Source organism: Macrosteles quadrilineatus, unplaced genomic scaffold, assembly GCF_028750875.1.
Source record: "Macrosteles quadrilineatus isolate MER2022 unplaced genomic scaffold, UCM_ALF_1.0 Scaffold_10__1_contigs__length_6754688, whole genome shotgun sequence".
Lineage (NCBI taxonomy): Eukaryota > Metazoa > Arthropoda > Insecta > Hemiptera > Cicadellidae > Macrosteles > Macrosteles quadrilineatus.
The window spans coordinates 2,713,589-2,735,518 of record NW_026542603.1 but is presented as its reverse complement, the minus strand read 5'-3'; the positions used below and the strand labels follow the sequence as shown (position 1 = coordinate 2,735,518).

Genomic DNA, 21,930 nt, shown 5'->3' with positions numbered 1-21,930 from the left:
GACAAATTGAACTCGCGCATCGGGCTGTTGGAAGAGAGGCTCCGACAAAGAGACTCCGAAATATCGTCCCTCATGACCGAGAACAACTCTTTAAACGGAAAATTGACAGAATTGTCGAATAAAATAAAATCATTGGACTCTGACAACAAGAAACAATTAGACATTTTAATAGACTTTAAAGTTAAGAATAGTTTAGCCCAACAGGATATTCTTAGCTTAAACAAAATGTTAAAAGATAAATGGGTGGATGATAGCATAATTACTGATTACTTTCTGTCCTTGCAAAGTTATGTAATTGAAGGTCAATCCCTTTTTATCACCCCTGCTCTCTCACAGCTAATAAAGCTTGACAATCAAGATGTTATTACAGACATAACTAAATCTGTCGAGTACTCCAATTGTAAATATGTATTTATTCCTGTTAATAATAGCAATGATCTGGTCAATGGGGAATCAGGTTCTCACTGGTCTCTGTTGTTTATTGACAAATCTCAACAACACGCTTACCACTTGGATTCTCTTCCAGGGTCTAACAATAAGTGTGCGAAGACCGTTTCTCTCAATCTAAGTATACCATCTGAAAATGTATTTTCAGTCCCTTGCTTTAAACAGAGAAATGGCTTTGAGTGTGGAATCAATGTGTTGGTTCATGCTAAGACCATTTTGCACTATTATTGTTTAAATTTAGTAAATAAACCCTTTTTGGAATGGTTTGGTTGTCAGCTTGCACCATCTGATGTTATTAATCAAAACATACATCAACCTAAAGCTGAAAGTGGTATTGTATCTTATACATTAAATGAGGTAAAAAGTTCTACCAGTTCAAATGAATGTACAGGGGTAACAAACAATGGCAATAAGTTGTCTGTAAAGCTTAAGCGTAATAGTTCTGGTGATTGGGTAGTAAAAAAACACAAAAAAACTCGACTAAACAAACAACCAAAGGTACCTGAAACATGTTTTGAAAATCAAAATAAATTTAGCGTTCTTGCATCACTAGACAATGATCTTTCCCTGGAGTGTCAATCATCTCCTCCAAAAAAGACACCCACTCCTAGGGTGACTCCTGGAAAGACTGTCCCTCCAAAAAAAATGTATCTACCTCAAAAAAACCATTTCCATCCAAAACAAGCTCCATCGGGCAAACTCACGCTCATGTTCCGCTCCCTGTACCCTCAGCCCGTACCCTCCCAAAGCCAGTGTCGATTGTTGTGTGCTCAGATAGTCACGGGCGCCACATATCGAGGCTGCTAAGAGAAAATGTAAAATCAGAAAGTGTAATTACTGAGTGGGTAAAACCTAATGGTAAGATGGAAAACATTTTAGAAACTGTAAGAGCATATTCTTCAAATGTATGTGATTATGTCGTCATTATGGGAGGGACAAATAATATTGTAAACGAACGCTGCAGCTTAGATTTTGTCTTAGATTTGGAAACTACTCTTGGCAAAATGTCTAGTCAGAAAGTTATCCTCGTCGGTCTTCCTGCTAGACACGACAATCCCTCCCTCAATACATCTGTGAATAAAGTAAACTCTGATCTTCTTAGTCTTTCATCTAAATACAATAACGTCACTTTTCTGTCCTTAAGTTCCATCCCTCGTTTTGCATTCACCAGACATGGGCTACATCTGAATTTTAAGGGCAAGCATATGTTGGCAAACCTCTTGGCAGATTCAATGAACCTTTCTAAATGCTCTTTCCCCATCCAGACACCTTCTAATAGTCAACTCTATCCTAAGCCTCGGCTGAACCACGAATCAGTGACAGTCTCCAAACAAATAAAACCATATCCTGTACGTTCTTATATAGCTGAGCAAAGTAACAACCACAATACTCGAACATTTGTCTCCAAACATTTTTTAGGGGAGGCTCGGAAACCTGTGGGGGTTCCTTGGGCACACTTCCTCAGGGAAACCAGAGAAAGGATAAGGTGATTAACTGTCTCAAAATAGCACATCAGAATATTAGGAGTCTAATGCACAAAGTAGATCTGCTAGAAATATTTATTAAAGACGAAATTCCTGATATTCTGTGTTTGTCCGAACATTTCTTGAAAGAGCATGAGATAGAAAATTTAGTCTTAGGCAACTTGACTTATGTCTCTGCTTTTTGTAGAACCAAAATGAATGGGGGCGGTGTGGCAATATGGTGCTCTCCCGGTATAAAACACCGACCACTTGACTGTAAAGCGTTTAGTGTAGAAGGCGAGTGTGAACTTTCTGCAATGTCAGTAGAAGTTAGTAAAAAAAGTAAAATACTTGTTGTAGCAGGCTACAGACCACCGTCAGGTCACCATGATCACTTCTTTGAATTTATGAACGACTGTTTAAATGAATATGCAGCTAAGCACAACAAGGTTTTTGTTCTTGGAGACTTTAATATTGATCTATCTATTGACAGTTTTTCTGGTAGTAAATTTACTGCCATCATGGCGTCATTTGGTCTGTACAACACTATCCACTCGTATACAAGAGAAGCCTCAGGATCATGCACCTTAATTGATCATATATTTACAAACGATCATGATGGCACAAAGAGTGAAGTTATTAAGACTATACTGTCTGACCACAGTGCCCAGACTATAACAACGAACATAAATTTATCGAACAATGACAGGCAAGTCAAGTTTAAGTATGGACGGAGTTTTAATACCTCTAATATTGAAACGTTCAAATATTATCTAAAAAATGAAAAATGGGATGAGGTGTTCCAAGTGACAAAAACAGAGAATAAGTACAATGCTTTCATAAGCCAGTTTAAGTACTATTTTGAGATATGTTTTCCAGAAAAATTAAAAAGACATATAAAAAAATCCAATTCACACATTAAAATGTCTGACGAACTTAAAAACTTAAAGGAGCAATGTTTCATATACCACGAAAAAACTAAACATTTACATTCGAATCACTTTTTAAGACAATACTACTTTAGAATAAAAGATAGATTCAGGAGAATAATAAGAGAAGAGAAATCAAAGGCCGTATTAAATATCATCGAGGAATCCGACAATAGAACCAAAGGAATCTGGAAAGTTATAAATAATAACAGACGGAAAAAAGGTGAAAGGGGTATAGAAAGTATTAATTTAAAAACTAGTTTTGGTGGCATTGTTTCTGAACCCAAGGATGTTTGTGAGAAACTCAATCAATTCTTTATTAAAACGGTTGGAAGTCCGTTATGTGTCACAAACAACGTCCAAAACAATAGTATAGATAGAAATACAAGCTCTTTTTTCCTAAGACCAATTAATCCAGATGAAATAATAAAAATTATACAAAGCCTTAAGAGTAAAAGGTCTGCTGGAGTAGATGGGATATCACCAAAACTAATCAAGTCAATCTCAGACTTAATTTCAACACCGTTAAGTCACATAATAAATAGCTCGTTTGCCGAGGGAAAGTTTCCTAGCCAGCTAAAATTGTCTTTGGTAAGGCCAATCTTTAAGAGCGGAGATAGAAGTTCTTGCCATAACTACAGGCCTGTAAGTCTAGTTTCGACGTTCTCGAAGGTTTTTGAGAAAGCAGTAATTAGTAGGCTGTGCGATTTCCTAGAGAAACACAATATATTAGTTGGAAAACAGTACGGCTTTGTAAAGAATAGTTCCACAACAAAGGCCATACTCAGCCTCATAAATAAAGTAGTCAAAGACATTGATTCGGGACAGTCTGTGGCTGGCATGTTCATTGACTTGAGTCGTGCTTTTGACTTAGTTGACCATGGTCTACTTCTGGGAAAAATGCATGATGCTGGCATTAGAGGCATTGCTCTTGATTGGTTTACATCATACCTTAAAGGAAGAAAGCAGTATGTAGCAATCCCTGCCATCGATGAAACAGGTCTTCTAAAGTATCATCGTTCTGCTGACGCCTCAGTCACGAGAGGTGTGCCCCAGGGTTCCGTCCTCGGACCGACCTTATTCCTTCTATTTATAAACAACTTGCCCACTTGCGCAAACAAGGCAAACATTTGTCTGTTTGCCGATGATACATCTCTTACTGTATCCAGTCATTCTACAGAAACACTTGAGCAATCGATTTTTCTTGAATCTAATAGCCTGCTCCAATGGTGTGAGGATAATCATCTTGTCCTAAATGCAAAAAAAACCCAACTTCTCCAATTTAGCATTTCAAATCATCAAACAAACAAAAAGCAAGGAACATTTAGCTTACTGTTGGGTGAAAATGAGATCCATCCCTGTCAAGAGGTTAAGTTCCTTGGTGTGGTCCTTGATGAAAATCTTAACTACCACAAACATATCAAACATGTCACAACAAAAATATCAGTTGGTATTTCCATGCTACGTATGCTTAGCCAAACAGTAAATTCAGAAGTCCTCCTGTCTGCTTATTATGGTCTTGTATATCCATATTTATCCTATGCTGTCCCTGTCTGGGGTAGTGAAAGTGAAAAGACGAAGTTTCTTTTCCGACAACAATTGAAAGCCATCCGCATCATATTTTCCCTACCTAAACGACAATCCTGCAAAGACATTTTCCAAAAATTCCGAATTCTAACCTTCCCATCCATATACATTTTTGAAACACTATCCTTCACCAGAAAAAATATATCTTCTTTTTGTTCACAGATCAACAATAGATATACACTTCGTAATTCTTCCGACCTTGCAATTCCTAAGCACTCAACTTCCTTCTTCCAAAAAAACTTTCAATACAATGCCGTCAAGCTTTTCAATAACCTTCCTCCTTCCTTAAAGACCGAACAGGATTTAAATAGATTTCAGAAAATACTGAAGAATTTTTTGCTGGATAATGCCTTCTGCAGCGTTCGTGAATTTCTTTGCCCTAGAACTGGTGGGGTAAATATAGTAGCATAGTTGACAGTTTTAATTTATACAAGAGAGTTTTTTTGTTATGTAAATATTGTATTTTATTTTGTTTTGTTGACGTAGCTAATGCATTTTATGTTAATTTTGCTGAATAAACGACTTATGACTTATGACTTATGACTGATTCTCGCTTACTAATTAAAACTTTGATTTAGCCTTGTGTGGCTAACAGAGGTTGTTTTTAGGAAGTGATCGGTTTAAACTGGCTTATTTTAAAAGAATAAGTAAATGGACATATAGATACACAAAAAACATCACATAGGGTAAAACTTGATATCTTCCTTGAATGCAAGACGTTTTCTTCAGTGAAGAAATTAAGTCGTGTGATTTTTTTGTTCGCCTAAGAAGCCCTCAGAGTGTAATTTTCTGAGGTAGATTTGTTACCTGTTCTCTTATTCTAGAAAAAAACTCCTCTATATTAGAATTCGGCCTTTGCTGCAACACAGGCGTCATCTAAATTTTTCCTACAATATTAGAACATGTTATCACACAATCTGTTTAGCGCAGGAGATAATACAACTTCAATAGTACAGCCCTGATCTATTATAGATTGGATCAATACTTGATCCAAAGTCAATGGTTACATGAAGGGAATGCAAATGAGGTAAACAAATTAATGCTCAATTAACAATATATATTCAGTTTTAATGCTGTTATTTACAACGTAACTACAATAATTATATACAAGCACAGCTCTTTCATTATATTTACTGTAAATTGCAGCGATTATGTGCGCTAATATGTATAGTTCTAGAAAATATATTTTTCTAATAAAATTACAATCAATCAACAAGTTATAGTTTTCAATGCTTAACAAAGTTTAGAGAAATATTTCTATCACAAAATGGTGTTAGTTACAATTCTACTTACAATTATTCTGGTGAAAAAAACTAGTGGAAAATTTAATATTAGGCTAAACAAATTTTAAATCAATGATTTTCAGAGATAGTAAGATGTTCTATTAATCATTACCCTGAACATTTGTTATCTAAACTGGTCATATATCACAGGAATCTTAAGTTAATGATAGTGTATTTAATAATTTTACAATAAAATAATTAAAGCTGATGTTTACAAATTAGTATTTAATATTAGCAAACTTACTTGATCATACAAAACCCTGTAGTAATAAAATGTCCTTGTTTTTGCGTGTTAACTTATCATTTAACTCTCTTTTTGTGTGTAGATTGAAGTTTTTGATATTAAATGTCTTACCAAGCATATAAATCTTTTGTAAGATTTCTTTGAATAGTTTTTCAACCTCAGTTTCAACCGTTGAAAGGATGTGTTCAGTAATAACAATAAGTGTAAGTTGGCAATTTTAAATTACACACTACAATGTTTTCTCCTCAAGTCTGACTCACAAACTTCATCACAGAGACCCAAGGCACAAGTACAAACAACAATACAATTTATGGAATGATAGTAACGTTAATATTTGTTGAGTGTTTACATTTTTTAAACACAAATAACAAATCAAATTACACTTAAATAAATACATAAATATGTTACTGTTACAATGACACAAATCGAAACACAATCGAAATAACTAAATCTCACTAAAAAATGTTTATGTTTACCTGACTTCCTTCTATTGCATGTGAGGCTAAAATATACTCCAGGACTATTAAAAAAGTATAAAAATACTGACTCGATAAAAAATCTTAAAAACGACTAATACTATTGCTTGGCAATAAAATTTATAAATAAAATGAGTAAAACATTGACATTGTAGCAATGAATATTAAAATCTTATCCTACGTTACTCTACGAGATTTTGTAACCGGTTATGCTTAGAGCATGTTTTTTTTTTACAAATGTACAAAGTTGAGTTTTTTAATTACAAACACAGGTTAAGCAGGTCACCTTTGGAACAATCCAAACAGACGACGAGACGTTCGCTTACGCTCGGCAGATGCTGGAGTGCTTTGACCACTGGACGACTGTTCAGGTTCAGGATTGGCTAGTTTTCTCCTCATTTGTTCGTCCAACAAGGATTGCATGTCCATCTAAAATGAGGGAAAATGTTGATTTTAGTTCAACTATATTGAGTCAATTTCAAAGTGCATTATAAAATTTAACTCAAAACAGCGGATTTCTCAAAATTTATTTAGGCTAAGTTTATTTTAATTACATAGTAATCAACATGAAATAAGCTGTTTAAAAGTAAAATTAATTATTGCATGAACAAATTTATGAATAACAATAGTATATTTCGTACCTGGGGCCGAAAATGAGGTTTTGCCGGCTTGAGATAGTTTTTAAGTTTGAGACGAAGTCGAGAGCTGCAAAACCATTTCGGTCCGTGGTACGAACGCTAATTTTCACCACACTATATCCTATTACCACTATTCACCACAATAATAATGCACACTGATATTCAACACAACTACAACTTTTATGCAGAGAAAAAGTAAAAAAATAAAAAAAAAAAAAAAAAAAAAAAAAAAAAATTTGAGGAATTTAGCAAAAATAATATCAAATAGTTGCTAGGCAACGGTGACAATAAAACAATTCTATTGCAATGCTATGGATACTGATTGTGTTTATGTAAGTAAGCGGGCAGTTGATTTTGTGGCCCTAGGAATGTAAAAACCTGCTCGGTCCCCAAATAACGACGACAGCTGGCATGGCCAGCAAAACGTAACTTTCAGCCACCAATGAACGTATGTAAAACAGCTAAAAACATCATAGTGTGGTGAAAACAATGTTTAAGTTTGACAACAAAGTAATTATTAATTTATGAAGATGATCAACAATATGTTACTAGTGGAGAGTATTTTTGATTGGCGAATTTTGGGTTGACAAAGCACCTCAATAGGTGTGTTTTGCTGCTCAGCCACAAAACACCTATCCTCAATGTTGTATATTTGTTGAGCACAATATTTCTTTAGTTACCACATTCCAAAAACTAAACAAAGTTTAACGTGCAATTCGTGATGAAAGCTGTCTTCTTTAAACAAGATTACATTGACAACATTTTATCTCATTAAAAAAAGTACGGCTTTACTCACTAGTTGCACACATAACTATTTCACTCTCACCTGCCACTGATCCAGTTGCTGACTCAACTCCACCTTCTGCTGAATAGCCTCCATCAGCTGACTGTTGGCTTGCATCAGCTCAATGCGAGTGTGGGCCAGTTGCAGCAGCGTGGCGTTCTTGCGCTGCACTGCGCCGTCGCGCACCTCGAACGCCTTCTGCACCATCTCATCTTTGGCCAGTGCGCCGGCATCGTGCAGGTCCGCTCGTGCTAGGTCGAGTGCCTCTTGCGCACCTGACAGCTCAACCTCCTTAACGCTCAACTGGTGGAAAATAGTTGAATTTACACCAGAGGTTATGTTGGTTTAATTTACACTAATTATTTAAAATTACATACTTGGTCGAGTTTACACGGATTATTTAAAGAATGTTATCTATGTAGTATTGGAATGGGATGGAGTTTAGCTATACTCCATTCTATGTTAACCATGCAGTGGGGCGAATCTATAAGCCATGGATTTCAAATTGCGGTTTCAGCGATACTGGCCATTCTTATATAACAAATATGTTTGTTTTACATTAAGTAGACTATTTCAAGGTTTTTAAACAAACAATTTTGTTTCAACTTTATCATACAATTTTCTGGCAATACTCTCTGCTAAATTCTTGTAAACAGTATCATATTATTGACTGGTTGTAAAATTTCAAATAGTAAAAAAAGAAAAATGTGACAGGATATTTGTAGATTTGGTGCATATCCTAAAATCTCTAGTTTCTTCTGTTTGATATTAAAAAACATCTAGTTTCAAAACAGACTAAAGGTCCAATTCCTATGCGGCAAACTGGTACGACTCTAGTCTACAGCCGCGCATCTAGAGCCGTACAGCTCGAAACGTTGTCTTAATTCCTATGCCGCGACTCCTACGACTAGTGCAATTGCACTCACCGTCATGGAATAAGCACAGTTGGCAGCAAATATATTACTTGGAGAAGAGGAGGAAAAGGAAATATTAATGTGCATGGTAAAAAACAATGAACAACCTAATCCATTATTCATGATACGGCGAAAAGAGGGGTTTCAGAGTATTCTCATTCAGAGACATCTTCTTCAAGTATTGAGGGTGATTGGGGTCGAAAACTTATGGGTGGTGACGAACCAGTTCCATCAACTCTGAATCATCTATGAAGGTACACACCTCAAACTCTGTATGTATAAACTCTACACTACTCTCCGTATGTATAAATTCTTTACAGCCGCGCGACTGAAGCGACTGGACTGCTCACGGAGCAGTCGAGTAGTAACGACTCTGATCTGATCTATGATCTGAAGACTCTAACAACTCTGTCTGTAGACGCTTGATTGGAATTGGACCTTAAGAATAGTTGTGTAAAAGAAAGCCAGAACAAAATAACAGTGGCAGTGCATTAGATAGTGCAGGTCTATTGCTATGGTGAAAAATTCTATTTTGAGGTGTTCTGTTGTTTTTGAAAGACCTTGTTATTTCTCCTAAACACTTTAGCAGGTATGATCTGAGGGTAGCATGAAATGAATAACAGTTTATTAAATTCCTAGTATTAGTTTGTGGTACACCATCAATTACAGCACTTAGTAATTCAAATTGCTGCTTGTGGCAACTATAGTTCAGGTTCTGCTATTTAACCATCTAAAGGCAATACAAGGTGTCTTGATGTTATTTACCTCCACGGTATTGGAGGTCGTTATTGATGATAAAAAATACATATAAAACACACACATTGAAAGACAAAAGTTAAACATTAAAAACTACCGAGTACTCTGGGACCCAAGACAGGTGTGACACGACCGGGAGAATAAGTTCAAACTACGACTTCCACCCGGTCACGTCGCACCTGTCTTGTGTCCTCGAGTACTCGGTTGTTTTTAATATTTAACGTTTGTCTTTCAATGTGTGTGATTTATATGTATTTTTTATCATCAATGACGACCTTCATGTACAGTAGAGGTAAATAACCTGAAGACACCTTGTACGGCCTGAAGATGGTTCCTTAGCAGAACCGAAACTGTAGTTGCCAGAAACAGCAATTTGGATTACTGAATGCAGGTACTGAAATCATTATAACTATTCAAACGTAATCCGGAGGCTAACAACTATTAAAAATGAAATTTCAGCACTATTATTGTTTTGTTTATTTGATTTTTTTTAGTATGTCTGTCATTACTTATTAAATTACTAGGGCATTATATAAAGTACTGAGATTAATTGATTTAAGCTTCTTATGTTAATGGTTTTTTACACTTTTTTGTCTTTGTACACTTTTTTTAGTGTATGTAGCTTTGATTTGATTCACTTTTAGCTGATCGCAAAATTTTACCTATCCAGGATTTCGTTTCATCTTGTTTTAAAACTAGTGTTATTAAGTATCCATAAATTGTTAAGTCAACTCTGTTGTCAGATCAATTTGTCAGTGAATTTTACAAAAACAAAGTGGTGACACAAACACCAGTCAGGAAAAATGAAATTGTCTATTAATTAATTGTGCATAGCAAGTAGCCAAAGTGAATTTTATTTTTATAATCTTTTCTTTTATTGTCATGATTTTTAATAAAAACAGTATCAATAAAACAGATTGATTATCCATTCAAGTAGAGTCAAATCATAATATAAACATCATAAACTCATTTCTTACTTTTCCGGTAAGGTCCATGATGGCTTCTCCTTGTTTCTTGATTTCTTCTTTCTTTGCTTCAATATCTTTGGTCATTTTGTCAACAGCCTCCTGAGCCCGATGGAGTTCCACCTTCAAACAAAACCATTACCTTGTTAAAAAAAAAAAAACTCAAACTTAATTGATGATAAACCTAAAAAAAACTAAATAATTTTTATTGTAAAAAAAGACTTCTTGCAGAGAAGTTTTGAAAATATTTAACAAATTTCACTCATTTCTTACATACTTAGAAAGTAAAAGCAACCTTGAGATTTTTTTGCAAGGAAAACACATGGTGTTTATATTCCATTTAACATTCTGGCTACAAAGGAGTTTTGCAAGCCAACAAGAGAGAATATTAGAGAAGCCACTGAGGAATATTTATTTTGTCACTAAGGTTTATTTCATTGCAATTACAGTATTTATCAAAAAAGCCTGCACACAATTAAGAGGAGTTTAAAAGTCTTTGCCAAGTAAACTATTAACAATGTTTCATGCTTTTGAAACATGGAAAACTCTTAATTGATGATTCATTAAAACAGAGTTTACTCAATTCAGTTAGCGAGCAGTTTAACCTGCCTGTCTACTGGCCTCGTGTAAACACAGCTTAAAGTCACCAATTGAACTTTTTTTTAAATAATTTAGTGTCCTAAAACCTATTTTTGAAAATGCTACTCAGAATGTAAGAAAGTGGCCAGTCAACATAGACTATTTCAATTGTTTTGTTTCTTTTATTTCTATTTGTATATTGATCAAAGCCTCTGCAAAACATAATTACAAACCCTGTCTCAGAACCCAAGGGATTTCATCCGAAATTTAATGTCAGCTACAATACACAGTGAAGCTCACCTCAAGGTCCGTAACACTAACACTGCTATTGTTGTAGTCTCCAGTGTTCAGTTCCCCTACCAGGTCACACAGTTCTTGCACCACACTTGTCAACAGTCCAACCTGAAAACATCACATTTGTTTAATATCTTCCTCGATCCTTACAGATAATAAATAAGTTAAATAAGTTTTCAAAAACCACAACCTTTTTAAGAAACTCGTGTTACAATCAGAAGTGCAGTGCTCTGGGAGTTCGGGCTAGAATTTTGCTAGTTTTAAAACAGGAGATAAAACCGTGTGGACAAAACCAGAATTTTGTTTAAATATGCCAATATAAACAAGTAGGCTTAATCAAATTGATAATATTGATAACCAAACAAAGATTGATAAAATTGATCAATTTTTAAACTTACTTTGACTTGATGTACAGTGATGTCAGGCTTCATGGGGATGTCTGTCCGATGTATTCGATGTTTCAAGTCTTGACAGGCAGATCTCACTCGATCGTAGACGCTCACAATTTCTAGCTTCAGCTGTAATTGAAAAATAAAGTTAGTTGTCAACTGTTGTCGTGATAAGGAGTTTCATCAACCTATGTAACATTCACATCCAGTAGGCCTATGCTGTGATATGACAAAATTGTTGAGTTTTGGAATGTAACTCTAGAAGAATCTGATCTGGACCTAGAAGGCATTTCAAATAGCGGGTAAATTAATTATTGTAGCCTATTATAGCCTATTTATTATTAAAAGAATTTGTTGGATTTTTGTGTACAGCAAAAATGACCCCTAAATAGTAAATTTCATTACTAGGACCGAAAGTGGCATTTTCTGTCGTGCTCAAGCGAAGTCGAACACAGGGAACCCCAATTTCATGTGCGAAGCGAAGCCGAGTATGTGAGAGCTATTTTCACGTACGAGGCGAAGCCTAGGACGGGAATAATGGAGCAAGTGCCAGATAATAACTTTCGGTCCGAGTTATGAATGATACTTTTCATCACGACGCAAAAATACACAAACACAGATTAGCAGACCTCAGTAATATTACAACTCTTTTATTCCTCAATTAATTTTGTTTAAACATGAAAATAAAAGAATAAAACAACTTTTAACAAGACGTACAGCTGATTCAAATCATTAAATTAAAACAAAACAAAACACTAGCCTGCGTAGAGAATAAATGGAGAACTAATTGAGAGCAAGGGAAAGTGAATTTAGAGCGAGGGAAAATCAGCTGATTTTCCCTCGCCTTAAATTAGAGCTTGGGAAACAACTACTTTTATTGATGTCAGCTGTTATTGAAAATAGTTACTTTCGTTACGGAGTAATGAAATATATATTTTTAAAGATATCAATCATCTAAACTTTTTCAAGTTTACATTATTTTTTTACATCAACACAACAGATGGTTATGATACAATTTTGTTTAAGTCCGTACAAAAATGGGGTTGTCTGTAGTAAGTTATGTTTCATTAAATTAAAGTAAAATGTTGTAATGTAATTTGCAATTATTTACGTTAGATATTGTGTTGTGAGAGGATTTTGTGTCTAAATTATATAATGTTTTATTGATGTTTATATTGAATTCAAGTCTTGTATTGTAATGTTAGTTGTGCAAAATGTAAAGAAGAAAATGACTTTTTGTGTTTTCATAGGGTATGCTTCGTTAGTATTTGTAATTTTTCTAAGATGCATCAAAGAGGTCACGCACGTAATAAAAATAATAGGGCTCGCAATGCAAATAATGGGGATACAATGGGACATTGTAGTCCTCAGAACTTAATTAAAATATTATAGCATGCGATGTTCTCTCTTGTCAACTACAATGTAGCCAAAATTTGGATGTAGTAATTTTTTACGAAATCAATCACAATATTGTATTGTTTAAAGATGGAATGAATGACAATTCATAATCGTTTTCATCCTTATCAAATATATGACGCTGTTTGGTAGTTAGTATTAAGGAGTGATCTAAAATAAATTGTTTTCCTGCCCTGTCTAAAAGACTAATAATTTATTTTGTGAGAGGATTTACAGCTTAAATTGGTCTCAAACCATTGGGAAATTCTTTATAAAATGTTTATAATCTTTAGTCATACATGGTATTTCTACTAGCCACGAGGACATGGACTCTAACCAGTAGACAAGTAAATTTATGTTGTTTAGTAGGTTACTATTATGCTTTAAAAAAGTGTTGACATTTCGGCCTGCAAGGGATATTTTAGTATGATATTTTGATGTTGCCGCACCTGATGATGGTCGTCTCCCAGAGGTACAATACTGTCGTCACATTCCATCTCACTGTGTAGACTTCGGTTGCCTAGAGACGTGTTGTGACTATGTAGCAATGTCAACCTGTCTCTCTCCGGACTGTTCTCACTACGCAACTCCTCTAACTCTCTCTGATTGGCCAGTAGCTGTAACAAGCAAACAATCTTTGTTGGTTATGAACATTTGGAAAGATAGGTTAAAAGGTTCACAATATAAGAGCATCCTAGTTTCAGGTATTTTACTCCTCCTCCCACCTGCTCATAACCTGCTTATAATCTAGAACACTTTAAGAAACCAAATCAATCCGCTTCAAGCTCATATTGAAAGACTGCTAGAGACCTTTTCTAAAATAGGGTTAACTTGAACTTTGTAACTATCCAAATATCCAATAAAATCTTTGTGAGGCACTTGCGTTCTCCATTAACATGTAAAAAAGTATTGTTTACTGCCCATTTGCCAAAACATAGATTCTGAATGTGGTTAGTTTCTAGATTAATTAGTAACTAATGGCTTTCTTCGTTCTTTGCAATTATTGGATATGAACCTAAAATTGTAAAAGTAAGTCGCCAGCCCAGGGGGGATTTTTCATTTAGCTATGACAATTTGCTTAGTGTTTTCTCAATTCTTCTCATGTAGACCTTTGTCATCTCTAGAGTTTAATTCATTAGAAGTTCACTTGTCTTTGGCAAAGTTGGCAAGAAAAAGCCTACCTTGTATTAAAGTACAATTGCAAGATCTATTTAACATCCACATAGACATAAGGTTGAATATAAAATAAATACCTCTAGTTCTTGTTCTCTGGTAGTTTTCTCCAACATCATTATCCTATCTGTTGCCTCGTCCAGGGCGGAACTCAATGAATCTCTCTGAGAAACAACATTCTGAAGCCGCCTTTCCAACTCTCCTTTCTTTTCTGACATTAGGTATATCTGAAATCAAACAATTTGTTCAACTTCACTAGCTTTACAATTTGAGGAATTTTAGTAAATGAATAGTTTCAATGAAAGAGTTACTGCCTAGATATAAGCTCATAAACAAGGGACTGAGTATGGAAAGTCAACATTGGCAGATTGCAGGTGACAATTAATCAGCTGTTCTAATGTCAACATTGCGCAACTGGGTTGCTAGTTAGTAGTTATGTTTCTGGTGGGACAAATAGCAACAATTTTATTAAGAACAAAACGTATGTAAAATATTCAATGAGTATTATTTTCGAGTTTGGTCTGAACTTACTTGTTAATCTAGGAAGAGAATTGTATTGACTTAATGAATTTTTCCAAGCTTTTGACTTTAGAAAGACTTATTATTACTATAACTATTTAATTACACAATATAACATGTTTATCTCTGCTTCTATTCTATAATTTGTTATAGAATTATTGTCAGCTATAGCATCTTTTATATTCACCAACAATCGAGAAAACACAAAAGACAAAATATTAAAATTAATCATAGCGTAGCACACTTAATGATAATTTTAATGCAGTTTATTCATTCTGGTAAAATTATCCCATTCAATTCCTTCATATAATCACTGTATATTCATGCATAGTCTTAATTATCTTCAAAATAAATTTAGTTCCTGGTAAAGAATCATATCACAGTCTTGACTTGAAGTCAAGTTAGTTTGATCAAAAGTAAGACTGAACTTGGAGTATCATTTTTTAGTCCTAAGTTACGTTGTTTTCACCTGCTCATTTCCATTCCGAATCTAAGTAAAGCCCTATTGCTGACAATAATGTATTTTGAATAATAATTAATGATTTTTAGACATATAGGGTAACTTACCTCATCCTTAAGTACTTCTAAGCTTGACTGGTGATCCTGCAGACTAGACTTCCTCATATTCCATTGATCTCTCAGACCCTGTAGTTGTAGAGTCAGCTGTTCTTCTGTCTTGCTTGACTGCAACATAAAGGTATCTTCCATTAGGAATATCTTGCGTTGAAACTGAATGTATTATCTGCATGTGTAAATTACAACACCAATGGATATTGTTACAATACAAGTTTATTGATCATAGAAGAATACTTTTTATTTCTTCAAGGGCGATTAAAGTACTGTTCTCGTTACAGTAATTAAGTTTCAATGGTGTGTTGCTTTTAACTGTGCCTGAATAATGATGTTATATTGTATAGAAGTGACAAATAAATAAAGTTATGTCTTATAAGGAGTATATAATGAAATTGCTCACTTTTGCAGCATTCAAGTTTTTATCACTGTGTTGTAGAGCTCAACCTCAAACAAAAAAATTAATAACTTTAATTTCATCAATTAATTAGATGATAAAAAAAAGCTTAACTTTTTTTATAGAATGAGGTCCTGAATGATTTTGTATTGGGTTATTCCTGAAATCATGTCCTAGATTTTTAAATAACTAGGTGAAAGCCGTTGAAATCGACGGTTACTTTCAAGGCTTACGCTAATTTATATAACTATGATAAATTGAGTGAAATTATACATATTTTTATCATTTAGCATTTTTTTAAAGAGTAATAAGTGTAAAAACAATAATGATGTTAATTGCGTTATTTACCAAATACGGTTGATCATTCAATGAATAAAATATTTCCCATACCTTACGTCATCGGCGTTATTATTATTATGTTAACTGGTATCTCTTCTTTTGGAAGAACCTTTAGATATCATTGAAATCGTATTGGTTAATCTTTTGTAGTTAAAAACGTCCGTGATTTTATCAGTGCAATAAAGATCAATCTATGATTTTATTTGAGAAAAAATATCTGTTGAGAAGACACGTTCTAACTTCAAAGGGAGGTCCATCCGTTACAGTCAAAGTTTGATTTTTCCTTCGTCACGCCGCGTCAGTTCATATCGTACTTATGTGCCAATGAATAACCCTCTAGCATAGTTTTGAGAAATTGGTTGTTGGGTTACTGTTAAAGCTAATAAGACACTTCTGCACTTGTATTATTTTGTATTGTATTACACAAACAAAGATTTTTACAATGATTGAAATCATGTATGACAATAATCTCATGAACCTATGATAATCTGTCTAGAATAATATGATAAAATATAGCCAAAAGTGGTGAAAAAGGCAGACACCAAACCCGTACAATAGATATAAGATAGTTCAATCTATACTTCTATCTATACTATTATATAAAAATCTAATGGTGTCTGTCTGTATGTGTATTACTAATAGGTGCAAAAACTACTGAACCAACTGGGTTTAAATTTTACAAAAATATAGTTACCATACCAAGGACCATTATAGGACTATTCACACTTCCATACTGACCGTGGGCTTTGCCCCTTTGGCTTTTAAAGTTCTGAGATGAGGATTTTAAAAGTAAATATTGATTGGTCTCCATGGCCGCAATGAGAATACTCACAATGTTTACATTTGCTTTGACATTTCAATGTAAACAAGAACTGCCAAATTGCATATTTCACATTTTAAGACAGCTGATCCAATGAAATTTAATATAGGCTAATATTTCATACAATTATGTGGTTGGTTTATTTAATCTAAAAATTTATCAAAGATCATTTATTCAAAAACTATGTCAATGATTATAGAAATAAAAAAATATTCTAAAAGCATTGCTCAGGCTCTACTTTTGATTTTTAAGGTGTCTTAAGTGTTATGAAAATAATGTTATATATATATTTTCATGGAAACAATAAGAAAATTACAATGTATAGATGTTTTATATGAATTTGGAGTCTATTTTAAGTAAATTCGAACTGCTTAACATGTGTTAGATTAACTTAACATAACTTTCACATCACATTGTTTTTTTTATATGTATATTTAGGTAAATTTAGTTATTGTGTTTTGCTAAACCAATGCTTAAATTAAACTAAAGAATATCACCAATAACTAAATTGTATATCGTTGATTTTTCTTATTATCTTAACATAGCTTTCAGTTCACATTTACTTTATTTGATAAATTTGTTATTTGTGTTTTGTCACATCACTGATTAAATTAAACCAAGGAAAATATAATAAAACTAAGCAGTACACAGTGTTCTTTTGTTTCTAAAATCAATGAAATATCTGTTACTATGTTTACTTAATGGTAAGTGTGAAAATGTAAAGGCAAAATAGACAATGGAACTGATTAAAAGAACTGGTATGATATTAAGTTGTTTGTTTATATTTTTGTAGAGTAGAATCAGAGATGCAATGAAACACATACTGTATTTGCTATTAAATTTTTTTGTCCTTGGTCCTTGATGCTTTGATAATCATATTAGTTTTTTCTGCTGTCGTTAATGCTAAATTATTTGTTTAACATTTTTTTATAATACAGATATAGTTTCTTTAACATTTCAAAAGACTATTGATAAGGCACAACAATATTTCTAAAGATTATAACAGCTGACTTAGTTTTGCTTGCTAATGATTTATTGTGAGTGAAGAAACTGAAGATGGAAGGATTTGCGATTTAATATGAAGAAGAGTGAAATTAAAAAATGTTCATTTAAATTTAAAAATTAGTATTTTTGCAGCTTAAAAATTGAAATTTAAAATGTCAAAAATAAAGAAAAAAAGATGTGTAACTAAGGGAGATGAAGGTAAATCATGTATGTGAAAGTTTTATTCGAAGATTTGGTCAGTTTTTCTCATATCAGCCTACACAAGATTTAAAATTAATCAAACCCAAAATGGTGGTATCCACTACTTACCAGATTTAAAAGTCATAACTTAAACGTTTCTATTAAGGCCATAAAAGTTGAATTTTGTTTCTAAAAGCGTTGGTGGATGTGTAACTTTATTAAATGCAACAGATGTAAAGATACAAATGTTTCTATTTTGTGTCCTCTTCCCGTTGCAAAGCACGGGTACAACAGCTAGTAAGACATAATTGTAAGAGTTACTGTGATAAAAGGATTTTCTACTTATTTTGTAATGGAACATTATATTGCAAAACATGACATGATACAGAAGAAAATCAATTTTAAAATCACAAAATAACGTTGCAAATACTTCTTTTGGACAATTCACTAATTAACAGCTGTTTCATTAAAAAGTATTATCCACATGGCCAAAATGTAAACAAATCTGTGGATGGATCTTTAAAGGCTTCTGGAGCAGAGCCCTAAGGGAATTTACTTTGGTTTTCTTTTGATTAATGATCTACATACCAAGACCTTTCTTTTGACTCCTCTACCAAGTTTCTACGCCCAGCCGTTCTCTCAAATTAGTGGAGACAAAGTTTCCAATCAAATATTTAGATACCCCCATGTTAATCTTATGGGAGAAAACCCAACTTTGATGGAAGATCCTGCCCAAACTAATAAAGATTTCAAAAAATCAAAAACACTTTGCAAAACTACAGATCAGGGCCATTTTTTTGACACTTTAATCATCATAATCGGTCTAAAAATGTGGGAGGAGTTCTGTTTACAAAAATCGGCTTAGCGTATTATATATATAGATAGAAGATTGAATTAAAACTACAGCACTTCTAGTTATTTCTATTCTACATAAAATTGTATAGGTAATAAAATTATGTAATCAAAAAATTAACCAGCAAAACTATAGGATTTATTACACAATAATATTACTCAGCTGAAATCTTAAACTTTTGAGAAAATCGTAAGCTGCAAACCTGTCAATCGCATATTTGAACAAAAAGGTCTTGATGTGAAACTTCCCCATAAAACATCAGTTTTTCGATAAACCCTCTCCTAAGAGCATGCCATCATTAAAAGAGTTGTATTCAAACACATTTAAAATATTGAAGATGCACCAGCTGATAGATTTGTTTTTATTTATAGTTTATTTGTTTACTTTTTCCTTGAGTTAATAATTTGATTCTATGGTAATACTGTATTACAAACAAGTTTCAAAGGTTTTGGTTTGCCACACAGATTAATGCAAATACACAAGAGGTTTTCATTAAAATAAAGCAATAAGTAGGATTGAGATTTGCCTATGTCATTCCCATGGTAAGTGTTTGTAGCTGTTTTTTTTTTAGTCTAGATTTAGATACCCACAGTATTCTTGCTCCGTTGCGAAGCACGGACAGAAAAAAACTAGTAAGTCATTTCACGTTGACTATCATGGGAACCTTGTTAATCCTTTTAAACTTTACCTACCTCTTTGATTTGTGTGGTCAGTCTTTGGTTTTGCTCGGTCAGCTCAGAGATAAAGAGTGTCTTTTCCTTCTCCGTTGCCTTGAGATCATGTTCCGTCTTCTCCAGTGAGCGTTGCAGCTCGCGGATGTCCGCTTGTAGCTCGATGATGCGGGTGTCATATTCGGCTTGGCTGGACACAAGCTTACGCCGTAGTAGGTGACGGTCCTGCTCTATGACCTGTGGGAAGAGAAAAGTTGTTAGTGTTTTGTGTCTTTGTGTTTTAACTAACACCATGCATGGTAATTTCTTATGGAATAATTGCAAATTGGAATTCAATGTGGTGATTGATTGATTGATTGTGAAGAAGCTGACTGTGCCCCTAGACATGTTAGCCACATGTAGGATTTGCAGACTCTTTTGTATGCTTACGAGTAATCTAAAGTATCCGATACATTGCAGCATCCTGTTTATGAGGTTTGTCCAATGTAACACTTAATATTTCCCAGCATACGACTAAAGATGGACTTCCAAAACACCACGTATTAGTGTTATCACATAGCTTAGCATCTTTGGTAATTGGAAGGATTTGAACCTATAGCTCTACAAACTAAAGTCTTGTGATCCAAAACCAGTTGACTTGAGGAAAGGTCATATAACTACATACAAACTATAAGTAGTAGTTTCAGTTTCAAAAATTTAATAATATATTACGTTTAAAATAATGCATTGTATTTTGCAGTACCTAGTAGTGCAATCACCGGGGGAGTAAGCTGGTAGAGCACAGGACTTCGGACATAAAAATAACTTTAATTCTTCTCCCTTCTCATCAAATATAGGTCAACGCAGGTCAGTGGCAAGTGAAATATTTACATTCTAGAGCGATAACCTTCCACAGGTCAAGGTATCGAGCTACGACATGCAAAGAGGAGTGGCCAATGGCGTGTTGTGTTGCCAGGCAACCAATGCTAACAACTGCAACTTGAACTGGCCCTAGCTGGCCTGACAGCTGTACCCTAGCTATACTGCTAGCTACAGTAAGAACTGATCTGATGAGACATAATGTGTAAAATGATTGTATGTATTTCAATTTAGCATTGAAAGATAAGTATGGAACAAGTCGTATAGTGTATTGTATATGCTTGGACTATAAGCGAACGATTAAGAGTAGACAACACTCCCATAGTAAAGTTGTAGCAAGTAAAAGAAAAAGAAATAACTTCTGTAAAGGGGGCTCCTAATACTATGACTGGGACGGGTGGTGTCGTCCTGTAATCCAGCTATTGGGAGGTCACGAATTGTGGATATTTATAGGCATGCACTGTGGATGCGATACTCCCTGGTGTGGATTAACATCCGCACAAGTGAGTAGTTGCCATTAGCTGTATGGACTATTATCGACAATGGAGGTGAGATTATTGCTTAACAGGATCTCCTTGAAAGCCTAGTGATAGAACATATTATTCTATGAAATAATTTAAGCATTATATCTTTGATAAAGGAGCCAAATTCCCTGTTTACAGCACATTCTTATATTATTTGACTTGTTCTTAGACCATTACGCCATTACTTACCTAAATTTAAAAGAAGTGTTCACATTTAAACACATTTATAAACATCACAATCAGATAAAACATCATATTATTTTTTATTATCATTGAATAACTATTAACAAATTATATTCTATTAATGTTTTAGTATTTTTTTACAATTTAGCTTTTCTTGTTTATCTTGTTGTAACAAAAATATCTGCCACCAATATTATGTCTGTAAAAAATCATTTAATTCGTAAAAAGGATTGATCAAAATACTAAAAACAAAACATAAATCACGTATTTAAGAAACGGTCGTAAGATAATGTATTACGGAGAGATTGAAAACGCCGTGATAAGCTTTGAGGCAATCGAGAGGCAGCCGTGTGCTGCGGCTATTGCATACATGAAGATTGCAGGCGCTCTCCATTGTAGGAAAAACTCATTTGTACAATATAAGCATTCATAATATTATTTGCTGATGCACAATAATAAAACACTTCTGTTATACAACTTTTATATTGCCGTACTAATTGTATTACATCGTTGGATTATATGCTTTAAATTCTCTATAAATATAAATTATTTGTAAAAACGGGATTTCAGTTTCAAATTTATTGTGATTTGAACTCAATTATTTATCTACATATAAGATTCAGATTATTCAGTCATTAACTATTACAACAGTTAAATACGAGTATAAACACATAGCTGTGTTAAAAGTTTTCCTT

At 33.8% G+C, this 21,930-nt stretch overlaps 1 protein-coding gene across 1 annotated transcript in view; it reads right to left on the bottom strand.

Annotated features, from left to right (window-relative positions):
- Positions 1-5,473: 5,473 nt before the first annotated feature.
- LOC129004701 (bicaudal D-related protein homolog) overlaps positions 5,474-21,930 on the bottom strand; it is a 100,583-nt gene continuing 84,126 nt past the window's right edge. Inside the window, exons 2-10 of the mRNA XM_054433267.1 lie at positions 19,692-19,907; positions 15,403-15,519; positions 14,397-14,543; positions 13,593-13,760; positions 11,758-11,877; positions 11,366-11,467; positions 10,499-10,609; positions 7,894-8,154; positions 5,474-6,858 (exon numbers count right to left, since the gene is read on the bottom strand). Of these exons, the coding sequence (XP_054289242.1) occupies positions 6,712-6,858; positions 7,894-8,154; positions 10,499-10,609; positions 11,366-11,467; positions 11,758-11,877; positions 13,593-13,760; positions 14,397-14,543; positions 15,403-15,519; positions 19,692-19,907 (1,389 nt within the window). The 3' untranslated portion in view covers positions 5,474-6,711. The remainder of the gene's footprint in view (positions 6,859-7,893; positions 8,155-10,498; positions 10,610-11,365; positions 11,468-11,757; positions 11,878-13,592; positions 13,761-14,396; positions 14,544-15,402; positions 15,520-19,691; positions 19,908-21,930) is intronic.